The sequence below is a fragment of the Notothenia rossii genome (assembly GCF_949606895.1).
Source record: "Notothenia rossii genome assembly, chromosome: 6".
Classification (NCBI taxonomy): domain Eukaryota; kingdom Metazoa; phylum Chordata; class Actinopteri; order Perciformes; family Nototheniidae; genus Notothenia; species Notothenia rossii.
This window is the reverse complement of record NC_136909.1, coordinates 9,819,108-9,837,240: the sequence shown is the minus strand read 5'-3', so window position 1 is coordinate 9,837,240 and position 18,133 is coordinate 9,819,108. Positions and strand designations below refer to the sequence as shown.

Genomic DNA, 18,133 nt, shown 5'->3' with positions numbered 1-18,133 from the left:
AACACATACAGATTTTGAGTCTTAAGCATAACAATTGAATCAAATATTTATTTTTGAACCGATATAGACACCATTTAATTGTGTTGCATCTTTAAGAACTTTATACGATACAATATACTTTATTGTCCCCGTAAGGAAATTGGTTCTGGACTCCGTCCTGCAGTTCTGCATACATTTACATATACAAACATAGTGGACACTAATGTATTATGTCTCACTATGCTAACAGTGACCTGCATCATGAAATCAAGCTGCTTTTCTTGTCGGTTTAATGACAGTCGACTCTGTCCCACACCTGTTGTTTCACCTTCCTTATCTTGGGACGAATCCAAAGGTTTAAAGGTTGTCCTCTGGCGTTTATAAATCCTCTGCATTGTGTCTGATGGTATCTGCAGTCAGAGCAGCCATGTCCACGACCGCAGAGCCTCAGACACGCAGCAGTGAGTACACACCACCCTGTTGCCAGATGTTTTTTTGTTAGAATATGATTGTGAAGCAAAAATAAAGACATTTGTTTTTGGGATAATAGTAAAAATAAAAATACTAGTCATAATTTTAAAAGAGGAGAATATTTTAGCTTGATAGCGGTTTTATATGATTCCACAATAACGTGAATACACAATTCCTTTGAGTTAAGCATTTAAGGATCTGCTTGATTTCTCACTAGTCTTGTTTCTACATGAATGCAAAACAAGAAGCCATTTTTCATTGTTATTGATTTTGGCGAAAATCCATGACTGACTGAATTAACAATTCACACATCAAAGTGTGGACATTCATAGCGTTTTGGTGTATCTCTTTTTAAAGCACAGATAATAACATTAGCATCGAATCTTGCATAGAATTACACACACACACGCACGCGCACACACACACACACACGCACACACACACACACACACACACACACACACACACACCCACACACACCCACACACACACACACACACACACACACACACACACACACACACACACACACACACACACACACACACACACACACACACACAGAGACACCATGACGTGCGTAATGTGGTTTAGACATAATTGTATTTTCTTGGGTTTCAAAATCAGAGCTGCAGTTACAATAGGACATGTTGGCATATTCCATTGTTCCTGCTCCAAGGTCTCCTGTTGAATCAGAGCTGCAGAAAAAAAATGTCTAATTAACAGCTTTTAGTCATTCTCAGCTCTCAAATGTAATAAGAAAACTGACTGCAAGGTCCCTGCACAGACAAATGAAAAGCGGATTATTAAAAAAAGGTGCGCATGAATCTGAAAATGTATTCCAATAAGGCCTTTTACTTTTACACTTACTCATTCAGACAAAATGCTGGTGGCTTAAAAAAACATCGTTAAACAAAGACATGTTACAAGTAAACCAATCTTGCAAGTGTGGTTAAACAACAGTGTTGCATAAAAGATACCTGAATATATTCTCACAGCTTTTGTTTTCAAGAGACTCCATTTTGAATGCAGTAGAAGGAAAACACATGGAATACCCCTCCTTTTAGAAATGACAGCACATATTGCATCAATGCAGAAATCAAAATCAAAACTCACAGTCTACATACAGATAGCCTGTTAAAGCCTGCAGTGGTTATCTCTCTATTGCACATCCTCGTTTTGATAGTCTGTTGTAGCAGTGTTATGAGAACGAACTAAATTCTGCCTCAACTGATTGGCCGCAATAACAATCCACGTCGTCCAAAAACTGTGATATTGAAGCCTGAGCTCAGCGTGGGCTCCGTATTGAACCGGAGCGATTTGCTTTTGCTAATCACGTTACTACTACTGTATTTTACAAACGCCATTATGTGTGGCGAAGTGAGAAATGGGAATTGGTTACTGGATAAAAGATGAGAGTAGATATCGCAGGTGTGATTCAAAGTGCATGACCCCATGAGCCATAAGAACATAAAAGCCCATATCTCCAAACACTTACTGTAAACAGCCTTTGCTCCTACCGTTTTTTTTTTTTCAATTTTTTATTCACATGTTGTATTATTTGATTAAACTGTTGATAGCATTAAAAAAAAAGTGGCAGTTGTGTGAATAAGGCGTGAAAATGTAATGTTCTGTTCATTTAACACTCAGATGTCTCATGATCGTGTTGTATTCAACTTAATTAGGAAGATAAAGCTGCTTGTTGTTAACCATGGTGTTCATATCCTTAAGTCATGTCTCCGCAAGAGTGAATAACAGATGACATACTTAAATCACTTCCTCATTCCCCATTGTGCAAAGTCCCATAAACCTAACTGCACCACGCCTAGTGTATGCATGATGAGGTAATATACCTGAGAGAGGTGAGGGGGGGTGGGGCCAAGAGTTCAGCTGCTGCACGTGTATTACATAAACCAAAGTGACATACACTTCAAGAATGTTAAAATTCCCTCAAGGTTTATTCTTGTCGACATGTTGAGTGCAGGGGGTGGGATAAGAACCACTGACCCACTGACAAAGATTGAACAGCATACTAATACAAAAACAACCCTCCTCTCCTCTCTTCAGTTTCCAGCGGGCAGAAATGTCCGCCGGGCAAGGGGCTTGAGAGCATAGCCCCTCTGGTGCAGTCTGTGGAGGAGACCCCTGATCCCATCCCCACCACCATCAAGGGAACCGTCCCAACATGGATCAATGGGAGCTTCTTGAGGAATGGTCCTGGGAAGTTTGAGTTTGGGAAGGACAGGTAATACGGAAGAAACAACTACTTCTAAAGGTCACCTATTATGCAAAATACACTTCTTCATGTCTCTTCTACGTCAACATGTGTCCCCTCTTCTTCATGTCTCTTCTACATCAACATGTGTCCCCTCTTCTTCATGTCTCTTCTACATCAACATGTGTCCCCTCTTCTTCATGTCTCTTCTACATCAACATGTGTCCCCTCTTCTTCATGTCTCTTCTACGTCAACATGTGTCCCCTCTTCTTCATGTCTCTTCTACATCAACATGTGTCCCCTCTTCTTCATGTCTCTTCTACATCAACATGTGTCCCCTCTTGTTCATGTCTCTTCTACATCAACATGTGTCCCCTCTTCTTCATGTCTCTTCTACATCAACATGTGTCCCCTCTTCTTCATGTCTCTTCTACATCAACATGTGTCCCCTCTTCTTCATGTCTCTTCTACATCAACATGTGTCCCCTCTTCTTCATGTCTCTTCTACGTCAACATGTGTCCCCTCTTCTTCATGTCTCTTCTACATCAACATGTGTCCCCTCTTCTTCATGTCTCTTCTACATCAACATGTGTCCCCTCTTCTTCATGTCTCTTCTACATCAACATGTGTCCCCTCTTCTTCATGTCTCTTCTACATCAACATGTGTCCCCTCTTCTTCATGTCTCTTCTACATCCACATGTGTCCCCTCTGTGTGAAGAGACTCTGAAAGTTTCAGGAAAAAAGATTCTCTCTCTTTTTGTCCTGATCCATTTCTATAAAAACCTGTCTGAAAATGAGCTGATCAGATTTTGGCCACTTTATGATGTCATAACGATGTTTTGGCTTGTGTAACCATTAGCCAATCACCAACCAAGGTAACCCCCACCCCCTCACACACACACACTTTATCACCTGAATCTCCTCCTAGAGGGGTTTATGGGATGCTACAATGCACGTATGCTTGGTATTTGGAGCCAAACACTTCAGAGACATGTTTTGTATATATGTGAGACCTATAATATATTGATGAACAACAGTATAATAGGGGCCTTTGAAGTGCAGAGGTTACTCAAATCAAATGAGCCTTATTAGCATGACAGCTTACAAAAAAGGAAATATAGCATAGACATATTGTAGTATTCTGGGTTAAAACCTGTATCACTCCCACACTGATTTAAAGGCTTACATAGTTTGTCACAATTTGCCCTAGGCCTATGACAAGCCTTATGACATATTTCTTAAAACCCTGTTCTCAAAGCAGTGAACACAGCAAACTAAAAAGTCAGACACAGAACACAAAAATGACAACAATGGTTAAATAAGAAAGGAACAGAGGAACAAATATGTTTATATATACACATGTCACAGTTTGGAGATGTTCAGTGAATTATCTAAAAATATATAATAATATACCTTGGTTGCTGATTGGCTAATGGTTACACAAGCCAACAAATCGTTATGACATCATAAAGTGGCCAAAATCTGATCAGCTCATTTTCAGACAGGTTTTTATATAAATGGATCAGGACAAAAAGAAAGAGAATCTTTGTTCCTGAAACTTTCAGGGACAAATGTTTATGTAGAAGAGACATGAAAAAGTGTATTTTGCATAATAGGTGACCTTTAACTTAATATTTTTGCTCTCAGATACACCCACTGGTTTGACGGCATGGCCATGATGCACCGGTTCCACCTGTGCGATGGGAACGTCACCTACAGCAGTCGTTTCCTGCAAAGTGACTCATACGTCCAAAACTCAGAGAAGAACCGCATCGTGGTGTCGGAGTTCGGGACATTAGCCATGCCCGATCCCTGCAAGAACATCTTTGCACGCTTCTTTTCACGCTTTTCAGTCCCTAGTATGTGTGTTTTCTTTGCATATTCCCATGTGTAAACCATTTCAGCGCAGCATAATATATCACCAGCAGTGCCAAATGCATTATTAAACTACCCAATTCATTATTGCATGAAGGCAGCTCACCAGCTTTGATAGTTTATTACAGGCCAAGTGAATAGTCAGAAAAAAAAAAGTTTTCTTAAGGTTTTCTTTCCTCAGTGCTCACAGCCTTGACTGTATTGTGTATCGCTTGAGCAGTCTAATGAAAGCTTATGTTACATCATATTGGGTTTTTGATGTTATTGTGTGTGTGTGTGTGTGTGTGTGTGTGTGTGTGTGTGTGTGTGTGTGTGTGTGTGTGTGTGTCTGTGTCCGTGTGTGTGTGTGTGTCCGTGTGTGTGTGTGTGTGTGTGTGTGTGTCCGTGTGGCCTAGCATTACTATACTTGTGGGGACCTACATCTGTTTACACAGTCACGTGTGGGGACTCGCTTCCCTTATGTGGACAAATCGGAGGTCCCCATGAGGGGAATCATTAATTTTAGGGTGAAGACTTGGTTAGGTTTAGGATTAGGGTTAGGGTTTGGATTAAGCATGTGTTGGTTATGGTGAAGGTTAGGATAAGTCTCCAGGAAATGCATGTAAGTCAATGTAATGTCCCCTGAAGTGATGTATACATGGTGTGTGTGTGTGTGTGTGTGTGTGTGTGTGTGTGTGTGTGTGTGTGTGTGTGTGTGTGTTTTTGTGTGTGTGTGTGTGTGTGTGTGTGTGTGTGTGTGTGTGTGTGTGTGTGTGTGTGTGTGTGTGTGTGTGTGTGTGTGTGTGTGTGTGTGTGTGTGTGTGTGTGTGTGTGTGTGTGTGTGTGTGTGTGTGTGTGTGTGCAGAAGAAAATGATGGAAGAAGTGGTTCCTGTGAGTTTGACTTCTATATTTAAGATGTCTCTGATACGTTTTTGTGTGAACAGAGTCCACGGATAACGCCAGTGTGAACTTTGTCAAGTACAAGGGAGACTATTATGTCAGCACAGAAACCAACTACATGAGACGAGTAGATCCACAGAGCCTGGAGACAAAGGAGAAGGTGAGTCAGTGGAACAGATATTAAAGTCTCTTCTGAATACTGGTGCTGATAAAAGGTCACAGGGCAAAGAAAATGAAGGGTGGGCCACTTTTGATCATGATAATGAGGACAATGAAGATGATGATGCTGTCTGTTTTAGGTCGACTGGAGTCAATACATTGCTGTGAACTCGGCGACAGCTCACCCACACTATGACCGTGACGGAGCCACGTACAACATGGGCAACTCCTTCGGAAAAAGCGGTAACCTTTGTTTCCTCCCTTCCCATCTTCCTATCTACCAACAGTGTTTGGAGGGTTACTTAAAAATGTAATCCGTTGCAATTACTAATTAGCTGTAAAGCAACCTAATCTGAGTACCAACATATAAAAGTATTGAAACCTGAAACTGATACTTTCCGTTACTTTTGGATTACCTGATCATCAAAGGACAATGTAACCTTGCAAAGAAGAAACCAAGATATCTAGTATAACAGATGTGTCCTCGACTCAAGATTTTAGAAAAACCTGCCTTTCCTGAAGCATTTAAACGCAGCAATGAAACACATGAGCACATACTACAGTTTAGAAAAGCAGAAATGAAATCTGAGCTACCAGAAAATGCTTTAAAACATACCGTTACACTTACAGACACTATTCATGAACAAATCGGTTCACCTACTGAATTAAGTAAGTACCAAAGAAATTGAATACCATAAAGCAAACTCAGGCAGAAGGCGTATAGATTCACTTATACTTCTTTAACAAGAACCACAATATTCTCTCAGTTCTTTTTTCCTAACATTGTAATTCTGCTATATCCCCAATATTTAGACATTTAACAGTAATCTAAATACGTCTGTTTGTATCTAACTGTAAGGGAATACAGTTTTTTTGTATCTTATACGTAATCCCGTTACATGTCATTCGTTACTTCCCAAGCTTGCCTATCAAACATTATCAGTATTTACAGAAATATCCCCATGTTATCTATCCCAAATAATGCTGTGCAACATCATTTGTTTTGGGTCCTCCTCAGGTTTCTTCTACAACATCATCCGTGTTCCTCCTCCTGAGGAGAACGCAGCGAAGGAGGACTCTGCAGATCTGACTGGAGCCACAGTGATCTGCTCCATCCGTGCAGCTGAACCCAGGAAACCTTCTTATTATCACAGCTTTGGTGAGATTCTGTCTTCAGTACAACAAAGACCTTCTTTAAGTTGCATGCTGGATGTAAACTGAAGTGGAATTAATGAGTTCTATGCCAGGCTTTGTTTTCCGCCCGCACTGACAGGGTAAGTCTATTTCACTGAAGGCGAGAGTCACCCTTTTTTTCCCCGTGCTCTTATTAATTACTCATTTGAATTCTAGTCTCGCCCTGCTTCTTTTTGACAATCACAGCTCCTTTGTCTTTCTGTTCAGCTTTCACTATCTCTCTCTGTCTATAACTTTGCTTCTGACTCACACTCAAAAGTACACACTTTCTCGTACCCTCTGTGTCAGTCCTAGAAACATTTAATCTGTTAGAAAAGACATAATTATAACTTTTTTCTACTCTAGTTTCTTCCATTGCTTAACTCCAAAAAGCAAGGCTAACAAGATGCTGGTAGAAAGTGTGTTAAAGTGTTTGATGCTTTTTTTTGTAAATCAGCTTTTACTGTTATATGCCTTCAGTCAGGTTATAGATAGATGAAACCCCTCTTTAATGCTCACACATGCAGAGCACACATGCACACACAGTGAAAGTTGGAGTCTAGTACTAGGAGCAGTGCTTATAAATCTTTTTGCGGTATTTCCCTTTCCTGTAGTTATTATGTAGGTTTTTGTGAATCTAAATAGTCTGCAAAGGCTAAAATCCCAAAGTCCCTCCCCCCCTCCGCCTGAAACGCCTCCATTGGGCTCCTTTGTTTACTTCCGTACATCGTGACATCACTATGTAACACTCACGCTTCTATTGGCTAGCGCTCCAAGACATTTTACATGAAAGGGTAAGGGGCGGGACATCTCTAAATGGTTTGCCAATCACAACAGAGCCGGCCAGCTAACCAATCAGAGCAGACTGGGCTCTGGTTTCAGACAGAGGGTGAACAGAGGTGCTGCAGCACAGGCAGTATGAGAGAAATAAAGAGCTTTTTGAACATTAAAGCATGGAGACATGTCCCAGTTACCTCAACTACCTGTAACGATATGATTGGATGATGCTGGTCAGCTGATAGCCAAGCAGTTGATTAAAAAAACGACTGATAGTGAAGCATGTGAGCTGATGTCAATCGGCTTACGCCAGCACATCCTCATTGTTCTGCCTGATGTAGCACAATGTTTGGTTGTTGTACTGCACCAGTTCCCTGATAACATCTCAGTGTATATTTCCGGCAGACCACTCTTGCTCTGCCAGACTGTCTGGCTCCAAGAAATCTCAAAAGTGGTGGACCATTTCACGGTTAGACAAGGCAGCACCTAATTACGTCTGTCAGTGTAGTTACAGTGGATAGGGGTTATGTTTAACCCCTATTTGAACTGTGTATCTGCTACAGTAGCACAACATTTTGTCTCGAAGGTCGGTGCTGTGACAGAAATGTTTTAGCTTTTCAAATGTACAGAGTAGCAATGGCCTTCTGAAAAAAAGGATTTATCATTTATGTAAACACTCTTTCACTTCTCCAACATGATTCAAGATTCAAAGGCTTTAGTGTCCTACAATAGAAACAGCGTGGTTTTGGCAATGAAAATATGAAGTCCCAAGCTCCTCCAACAGTACAAAATAAATATACCTAACACAACAATGTCAAGATAAGAAATAAATAAATATATATGAGGTAGAAAAGTGTAAATATGTTATATCGTAAAATAGTGCAAGGAGAAACTGAAATATAAATAAAGCAAAGTTAAACACTGCTTATTGCTATAATAAATAAATAAATACGTTAGCTGTAAACAGATGTATAAACATATGAAGGAGAAGGCAGTTCACAGAGCTCAGGAGTTTAACAGTGTTATGGCCTGTGGGATAAAACGAAGACAAAATCCGTCTCACATCATCCTGAATGGTGGTGTCATTTTCAGTTGACATCAAGACATTAATGTCCTACCACTTACCGCGGACTGTAATTTGGTTCCCAGCTAACTAACTACTGAAATAATATTGACAGTTAATGTGTCCTTGAAATAATAAGCTCACCAACTTGATGCGTTTGTGAAAATGTAATGATATATGTGGGGTAATGATAAAAGAAGAACTTGTCAAAATCAATAAAAGAACTATAAAAAAATCGAACTGAAATATATAATCCCACCACGATTAAAAATTTACTTTATTAATCCCAAAGAGGAAATTCAGTTTTTTTACTTATTTACTTTACGTCACAGACAAAGCACCAACATATACACATGCACAAACACGACCCGTACACATGGTCAGTGGAGAGGTGTCAGAGCAAAGAGGCCACAAATGGTTCAGCGCCAATTCGTTTTTCTTCTTCTTTTGCCTTGCTAAAGGGCACATCAGAAGTCAACTGGAGGCGAACTTACACCTTTCTACCTGTCTGCACTTTGTATTTTGGTCCCACTAGACCCTTTGGTTGCCATGCTAAAACAGGGCTAACATGATTGACACTGCCTTGATTCGTCAAGCTTCAAAACATGATATATGATATGAGAGAGGCCGTGTGGCGCAGTGGATAGAGCCTTGGTCTTGGGATCAGGTTCAAACCCCACTGGAGGCGTGTGGCGCAGTGGATAGAGCCTTGGTCTTGGGATCAGGTTCAAACCCCACTGCAGTCAGCATGTCGTTGTGTCCCTGGGACTCTTCACCCCAAATTGCCCCTGTGGGGATTGTCCATATTATTGAGCATGTAAGTCGCTTTGGATAAAAGCTTCTAACAAGTGACATGTAATGTAATATGTTAGTGACATATGATTTAAAAAGACGTGTCAATAATGTGTTTTTGTATTGAATAAATGTCCTCCCGTGTGTCTCCAGTCATGTCGGAGAACTACATCGTGTTCATTGAGCAGCCGATCAAGCTGGACCTGCTGAAGTTCATGCTGTATCAAATCCAAGGAAAGAGCTTTCATAAAGTCATGACCTGGGAGCCTCAGTGCGAAACCATCTTCCACCTGGTCGACAAGCACACTGGCGAGGTGAGTTAATCCGGCGCACAGCAGCAGACACGCAGGAAAGTGTGAGGTAGAAAACACACGTTTGGTTTGCTGAATAGCCAGAAACCAAAAAAAGGAAAGCTGCGAGCTAATCTCTTCACGCCTGGCAGAGCTTTTTCCTTATTTATTTTGATGAAGTCACACTCTCACGGTGTAGCTTTTCCTCATACATTGTTACTCTCAATTTTCTCATCTCATTACACAGCATACCCATTAAGCATACTATATCAAACGTTCATAATGTGAAGGTACAACACTATAACAGCAGTGTGTGGGAGGGGGCTTGTCCTCAAATGTTAAAAATAACCAACAAAAGAGAAAGCTTTGTTTATTCGAAAGCATTAATTATCCTTTGTCATTTTGGTAATGTTTTGCTGGTTGGTCCCACAGGAGAGTGAGGTGAGGTACCGGGCAGCCCCCATGTTCACACTGCATCAGATCAATGCCTTTGAAGACAACGGGATGTTGGTGATGGACATGTGCTGCGGGGACGATGGTGAGGTCATCGGAGACTTCACTCTGGAGAACCTCAGGAGAGGCGCTGGAGAGGAAATGGACAAGGTGAATACATGTCAGCAGTAGGTTAAGGGTATCTTTGGCTCTAACTAAATGATTTCATCGTGACTGATTGTCATATAGTGGTGTTTCTGTTAGACCATTATGCCACCATTTTTCTGCTAACATGTCGGTTTGCATTTTTAACATTATCATTCATTTCTTCATCAACTTAGTTTTGACTTAAATCATTATCTACAAAAAATAAAGAAAGAAAGAAACGTGAATCAGGATTTTGAGATATTTTGTGGTTCTAGTTTTGTTCTTCAAGGCCATTTCCGCCTCCCTTTATTTGTTTGTCTCTCTGTTCTCTATCTGATTGTCATTATTTTCATTTGACTTTCTCTCTGTCATTCATGAGTTAGTGCTGCAATTTTACTTTAATCAAAAACATTCTCACCTGAAAATAATCTAAAACATCCTCCAGACTGTCATAAGAAAAGCCAGATTTCTTTGTGAGTGTTTTGTATCTGTTTGGGTCTGATTGATACTGAGGTTGCATTGCACCTTTCAGTCAAATCAGCCACACTTTTTCATGTCTGTCTGTCTGATTTCATCTGGCAGTTCTACAACTCGTTGTGCAGAAACCTCCCGAGGAGATATGTCCTACCCCTGACTGTGGACAAGGAAACTCCTTTGGATCAAAACCTTGTCACTGGGTATAAAGCCACAGCAAAGAAAACAAAAGCAAAAGAGGTACGATTAAACAGAGTGCTGTACGGACACTGTATATACAAAGTATTATGTTTAACTGTACATTACATTCAAACTGGTTTTCAAGTAAAAATGGAGGCCTATAATCATGAAAAATACAGCTATTCACTCCCACTCTGTGCAATTATCTGGCACGCTGAAACACTGAAAGTACTTTAACAAGATTGTTACTTCATGACTTTCAGCAGATAAACATGAAGTCCACTGTGCGGCTGAACAATTGCCATTTAACAGCTAATACACACACACACACACACACACACACACACACACGCACGCACGCACGCACGCACGCACGCACGCACGCACGCACGCACGCACGCACGCACACACACACACACACACACACACACACACACACACACACACAAACACACACACACACACACACGCACACGCACGCACGCACGCACGCACGCACGCACGCACGCACGCACGCACGCACGCACGCACGCACGCACGCACGCACGCACACACACACACACACACACACACACACACACACACACACACACACACACACGCACGCACACACAGACACACACACACACACACACACACACACGCACGCACGCATGCACACACACACACACACGCACACACACACACAAGCACACACACACACACACACACACACACACACACACACACACACACACACACACACACACACACTGTCCAACATTTTCTTGTGGCAGAACAAAGCTGAAACGTTAAAAGGAAATGTGATGTTTTAGTTGTCATGACTACCTGAGTGACATTAGCCTCAGTGAGAGTGGAGCGATGTTCATGTAACGAATTAGTGAAAACACAGCTGTGAACATGGCTACCACGGTCCCTGAGGGCAAATATAAAGAAAAAAGTGATTTGGTATTGCCATTGAAGGAAGATATCTATTTTTCAAATAAAGCAATCGATTTATAACTCAATATGGAAATCAATTTCTGTCAACTTGTGCTGGTATCCATTTACTGAATTGAGAGAAAAATACAATATTAATTCCAGCATAGGTGTCATTTTTTTACTCTGGGGACATTTCCTTGCCACTTTTCGAAGTGTTTACCATACGTTCTAAAAAAATTACTTTCTCCAGCAAACGTTAACTTAAAACATGAAATAATAAAACGATAAGAAACTTCAAACATTCCTCGACTAAGTGTTCTTGTTTTTCCCAATCTTGGTAAATATATTTGTTAATCTGATTCCCTTACATTGCCTAAAAGTGTATATGTTGAAGACCATTTAATCATTAAATCTTCTGACCCCCTATCCCCACCACTTCTTACCACAAAGTGACGCCCTTGATTCCAGCAACAGTGTACATTAAGTCAGGTCTACTTGGTTGCCTTTTTGTATGTAAAAGTTGAACTGAAAATGATAAATGTCACTTTGTTCTATAACCCTCCAGGTTTACATGACCCACGAGGAGCTTTACGATGATGAGCTGCTGCAGTACGGGGGCCTCGAGTTCCCTCAGATCAACTACGACCAGTACAACGGAAAACCCTACCGCTACTTCTACTCCTGCGGCTTCGGACACTGCTTCAGTGACTCCCTGCTCAAAATGGATGTCCACACCAAGGAGCTTAAGGTCTCTATTAATCAAAGAGTTCTTAGGAAGACTTCATTGTTAGCTGTTCACATCAAAGTGACTTCTACTGCTGCTTCTCTATCACTGAGAGCAGGAGGTTGGGAGTTGGTTTTATAACATGAAACGGCTCAGAGTGAAAGGGATGTTCATGTAATCTTCCCTTTCTAGGTGTGGCGTTATCCCGGCTTGTACCCGTCTGAGCCTGTCTTTGTTGCGTCGCCCAAAGCTACCGAGGAAGATGATGGGGTAGTCTTGTCAGTCATCATTACACCCAGAGAAGTATGTTCACAAAAATCACAACAGCAGAACAATCCACCACAGAAGCAGCACATAATGTTGACTTAGACAGCAATCAATTAAATCATTATGACGTTAGAATGTAGCAAAGCACTTTGACATCGTAATTAAAGTATCACAATCATTTTACATTTCCATAGAGAAGACCAACAGTTTGGTACTTTCCCTATCTTTGTTGTGACAAGGGTGTTCTGTGACCCGTCTATTTACATTACCTAATTAATTTCTTCTGTTTCCAGGAGAAAAGCACTTTCCTGCTCATTCTGGATGCCAAGACCTTCACTGAGCTGGGCAGAGCAGAGGTCCCCGTCAATATCCCGTACGGGACCCACGGCGTGTTTAACCTCAAGGGCTAGACGTACCACCGTTTGCAGCTCTGTGGAAAATGAAATCTATTTATCCACAGAGCAATCATCAAAATCAATATGGTTTATGCCATTGATGGTAAAATTCCGAAACTGTCAAAGAAATAAGAACTGCAAGGAAATGCCTATTTGTTTGTGCCTCCTCGATAAGAACAGGTACATGTCCTCGCTGTGTACTTCCATTACAGTCAGATAGATAGAAATCTTTTGGAGGCTAACAACACAGAAAGCCCAGCATGGCATCAGCACACTGATAAAATGTGTCCTCTAAGTGTTTTTACAGTATATGCTCTTTTGTAACAGCCTTTAGACGATGTCTAGAGCCCCTGGCCGATAGCGCTTATTTTGAAGGACTGCTACTTGAATCATCTTGAAAAACCATAAAACAAAACATAAGTCAATACTTACATTGAAATAAAACCCATTTCCCCCTTTTTTCTGTATAAACCCAAAGTGTTTTTGCATCATCACGCCACTGGAAACGCTATACTCCCACTGAGAACGGTGCAGCACTTAGGATACATAAAAATGCATCAGAGGAAATTCAATTTCTGTCAAAGTAATGTGATAGAAATGGACAAGGTCTGAAATGCCTGGAAAACAAATGGATCTAACTGGTCGATAGCCTCCAGAGAGTCTAGCGGAGGTCATATCAGAAATGGAGCGCTTTTTATACGCTCAAAACAACCCAAAACAAAGTTGACACACACATAAACACTGACATGTAGGACCTTGTGTGAGACTAGTTTGTTGTTGCATTGTATTAAACTGTGAGCCAAAGGAATAATGCAGAGTGAAGGGAACCGACCGCACAGAGAGTAAGAAGTAGCCTACAGCTGCACCTGTCACTCCACCGTATCTGCAGCCATCAGTTATATTTCCCCTCACTTTGGTTTAAACAGATTGATTTTAAATGACTTATGGCTTTGCATCTGATACAGGCACTAATGTCTGTGTGAAAGCAGAGGTTTCACATATATTATGTGACCCATATCATTTTTCTCTTTCCCAATATTTCAAAAAAACACTTTCAGTCAAGAGTTACAGTTTTAAAGATATTTTGCAACCTATCCGTAAATAATTCAGGACACTACAGTGCACACACACATATATATCATTTTTTGCTTCTCCTTTTACAGTGAACTCAATACAAAACAGGGAGGAAAAAGAGCTGTTGGGAATTCATGTAATTAATGTAATACTGGGAATTAACTACACTTATGTTTTTGTCATGTTCCCTGCTCAGCCTTGGGCTGTGTCTCCTCATAAGCATGCTGCACAGGTCTCCCAAGATGCACATTAATTAGCCCATAATTCCTAATCTAATCAGTCATGCGTTAGCTCTGTGTGATTTCCTGAGTGTGTGTGTGTGTGCAAATATTGTATGCTTAGGTTCATTAGTACTCTCTCCAACGAGCATGACCTGCCGAGAGAGATACAGCGACCTTTGCCTTCAGATAAATCTCAAGCTAAATTTCCTTTTTTCGCAAATCTGTGAGGAGAAGCAAAACCTTATCAATGTTGCCTAACACCCTTTCAGTGTAAAGTATTATAGGGTGAGACATTAAGCACATGGATCAATAGTTTGTTCAATGTGTTGCTCTAGATAGTTAACACTTTAAAGGCTAAACGTGTTGGAATGACCTGGGTGGAGTTTGAATGATTGCTAAACACGCTAACTAGAGTCCTTCCAAATCACTTGTGAATGCACCTTAACTGCAGCAGAAAGAAAATGTGCATGCATCGCATTAGTATGCACATTTTTCCTGTCCAGCATTAACAGTTTCAGACTATCCACGCTCTTATTCGACCCCTGAGAGTATGCCAACCCAACTGCTGTCTCACTAAGCACAAGTTATTGTACAGGGTCTTAACTCTGACTGCCATCTCTATCATTATTTCATATCCGATGAATTCTTAATGGTATCATCTATATTCACCATATTAGACACACTTCTCAGAGACAGGCTCTGATTTCCTTCAATAGTAAGAACAATGTCTTCAATATCCAGATTTGTCATTCTATCTTCACGGTCTTGAGTTGTCACGGAGAGAACGGTTATCTGACATACAGATTGTGTGCATCTGTGTGCATAAGTATATGCTTATTTATGAAACCAGTATGGAGCCGTGCATGTGCCTGTGTCTCTCTGTGGGCTGCCTCTAATCGTACACATAAAAAAAAAATGAATACAGATGCTTTATGAAGTCAGAACGGAGCAATGAAATACCCACAGAGGGGGTGAATCGTGCAATGTCAACAAGAATAATGTCCCACCATGGACCTAACAGCCTGGCTCAAGAAAAAAAAATAAAAAGAGAAAAAGATTTATCCATATTGCACAATCATGGGAGGAAATAATGTGATGCCGGAATAGGAATCCACAATGCAACTGTATTTGTTCCATGTGTTCGCAGCTAATGTTTCTCTCGATTGTTTGTGTTACAAGAAATGTCTTCTTCCTCCTGAGCCCACTGCTCAAGCAACTGAAAACTTGAACTGGTTTACATAACTCTTTTTCAGTCAGAAATTACTTGAATAACTTTACAGCTTCTTGTTTATTCGTTAAATGAAAAAGGGAATTGCTCCGGTTTTGGAAATAGCTGCACAAGGTTGCCATTCTGTGTTGAAAAATGCATTCCTGCTTTAAAGAATTGAAGAAGAGGCTGAATCAGTCACTGCAGCACCATTGCTGGACAGATGCAGGATATAGTCATGGGGGAGGATGATGCTTTTCAGTGTCCTCATAATGACAGAGACTTCAAAAATCTTTGGGGAGAGGAGAATAAGCCCGGGCCAATATAGGCAGAATGAGGCTGATTTTGCCATTATAGCAGCGAGCTGTTTTCCCTCTTGGATAGGAGCCCGGGCTGACAGTCAAACGTCATTATGAGCCAGTGGCCTTGCAGTTTGTCACTGTCAGAGCCTCTAAATAGAGACATTGTTTTCAAGATTTGTAGAGATTTATGACATTCCCTGCACTATTTAAGCGATGATGCACAACAAAGTCATTTTGTCTAATGCAAAGCCACTTGGAAAAATGGCAGATTCTTGTGGGCTTATTTCCTCCGAGCACATATATAATACCAGGCATTGTGCCCGGGTTTTTTTCCTTTTTTTGTATCTTCCTTTCAATCAGAGGAACCACAGATGTCACGAGAAATTGCTGGACTCTCACTGTAATGAATGATGACATTTTCATCATCTTTGTTGAGTCCACCCTTGAACCCTGTCCATGCAAATTATTAGCATATTTCTCTAAGTTCTCGGTAAACCACTAATGTCAGCCAAAAACGAATTTGCTAAATAGCTGAATAGCCTACTATATTAACCCTTGGGCTGGAACACCAGATATTCTTGCCATTGATACATGTTGCCAACAAATTCCTTCCCTTGATTTGCTGCAGTTTTCTTCTCATCTTTCTATAAAAGACTGTGAAGGAGCTTTAACGAAAGATATAGCAATCTTGCAAGAATGATTTCGCACATGAATCTCAGAAATTGTTTCACAAAATGTATAGGCTCTCACAGAAAATCCTGAGGCAATACCCCACAGGAAATACCTCACAGGCCAAGTGAGGTCACTATAATTTCTCCGCTGCCGAGGACCGCAGGTGTATTTCTCCCCAGCTCCCTGCAGAAAGATTACAGACATATCCTGGTGATTTTTCTATAGGGTAAAACGTTTTGTATTGAGCCTCGTTGTGACCGGTTGTGAGTGACCATAGACTGTATGTGACCCACGTTTTCCAATGAGAGCACCCTCCCCACAGCGCCCTCTGCTGGCGCACAGAAACTCTTCTTTATAAAGTGCCGTGATGCCTCGACACACATGCAGTCAGTGCAAAAGAAGCGTTCACTCCCTCCAGAGGAGCGCACTGCTTTCTGAAGGAGCCAGTGGTTGAGGAGAAAACAATCCAGTCAGCGTTTTGTAGTCACTTTCAGATGACTTCCTCTGCCTCGTTAGAGATATTGGCATAGCTGACAGATCTTTTCACGCCAGTTTAAGGAATGTTTTAGGGAGAAATTGTCTCCAAGGGGCAATTGGAGCGGGCAGTGTGAGCCCTTATAATGCGGAGAGATCAAGTCTCAGTAGTTTGTCGGAATGAACGCAGCGCAGACGGACCCTGAGAAACTGCTCCATGGATTGACTGATTGATTGATTGGCATTTGATTTTACATTTTTCTTCAATATCTGAGGATTTCTTTCTGTGTCGTGGTTAGTGTATTAATTAAAAAAAAAAATCGTGGATTACTATTGGGGGTCGAGGATTTTTTTCCGGAGGTGCGTTTTTAAAGAGGATATTTATTTTGTATTTGGTTTTTTAGTTAGGTTACACACGGGTCAAGGATCCGAAGAGGGGAATTAACCTTTGACAAGGTGGAAATATTCATCGTTTGGACCCTAACTCATCTCTCCAACATGAAGTCTGTCACTGTGTGGATGTGCGTTCACATCTTCCTCCTGCTCTTAGGTGAGAAGTGAAATATGGAAAACATGTATAATTGTGCGCAAATGTGATCAATTCAGGCATTAAAAATTACAGGATGGATACATTCTGACATTATTAATGATTGCCAAGGGGCATTTTCTACTGTGTCCACTTTTCTCATGCATGAGTTGCTTGAGGGCAAAATATTCATGCTGCTTTTTATAAATTAATGTGTGGTCAAATACTGTGATATTTTGGGCGGATCAATTATGTTTAATGTCAAAGATACAAGGCGAAGTTGGTGTATGCGAGTGAAACACTTATTATTTTTGATTCATTGAAAACCCACAGGATGGATCTCATTATTACCACAGCTTTTAGTCAGTAAAGGAAAATAACTGAGCTTTCACCACACTAGTGTTTGGTTTTGTGAAAAAATATCATCATCATCATCATCA

At 40.9% G+C, this 18,133-nt stretch overlaps 2 protein-coding genes across 3 annotated transcripts in view; both read left to right on the top strand.

The window, feature by feature from the left end:
- Positions 1 to 359: 359 nt before the first annotated feature.
- Positions 360 to 13,676, top strand: bco2l (beta-carotene 15, 15-dioxygenase 2, like). The gene is made up of 12 exons (XM_079690084.1): positions 360 to 440; positions 2,518 to 2,695; positions 4,316 to 4,527; positions 5,468 to 5,583; positions 5,723 to 5,825; positions 6,601 to 6,741; positions 9,541 to 9,701; positions 10,110 to 10,280; positions 10,839 to 10,970; positions 12,397 to 12,579; positions 12,748 to 12,858; positions 13,116 to 13,676. Exons 1-12 carry the CDS (start codon positions 383 to 385, stop codon positions 13,230 to 13,232), a joined length of 1,683 nt encoding a protein of 560 aa, XP_079546210.1. The 5' UTR covers positions 360 to 382; the 3' UTR covers positions 13,233 to 13,676.
- Positions 13,677 to 13,817: 141 nt separating this feature from the next.
- LOC307044752 (GDNF family receptor alpha-2-like) overlaps positions 13,818 to 18,133 on the top strand; it is a 60,310-nt gene continuing 55,994 nt past the window's right edge. For both annotated transcript variants that reach the window (XM_079690086.1, XM_079690085.1), the window contains exon 1: positions 13,818 to 17,717. In XM_079690086.1, the coding sequence (XP_079546212.1) occupies positions 17,666 to 17,717 (52 nt within the window). In that variant the 5' untranslated portion in view covers positions 13,818 to 17,665. The remainder of the gene's footprint in view (positions 17,718 to 18,133) is intronic.

Coding starts and splice junctions, on each gene's coding strand:
- bco2l (XM_079690084.1), top strand. CDS start 383: ATGGTATCTGCAGTCAGAGCAGCCATGTCCACGACCGCAGAGCCTCAG. Junction 6,742..9,540: donor TTCTTATTATCACAGCTTTG/GTGAGATTCTGT, acceptor GTGTGTCTCCAG/TCATGTCGGAGAACTACATC. Junction 12,859..13,115: donor TCATCATTACACCCAGAGAA/GTATGTTCACAA, acceptor TTCTGTTTCCAG/GAGAAAAGCACTTTCCTGCT.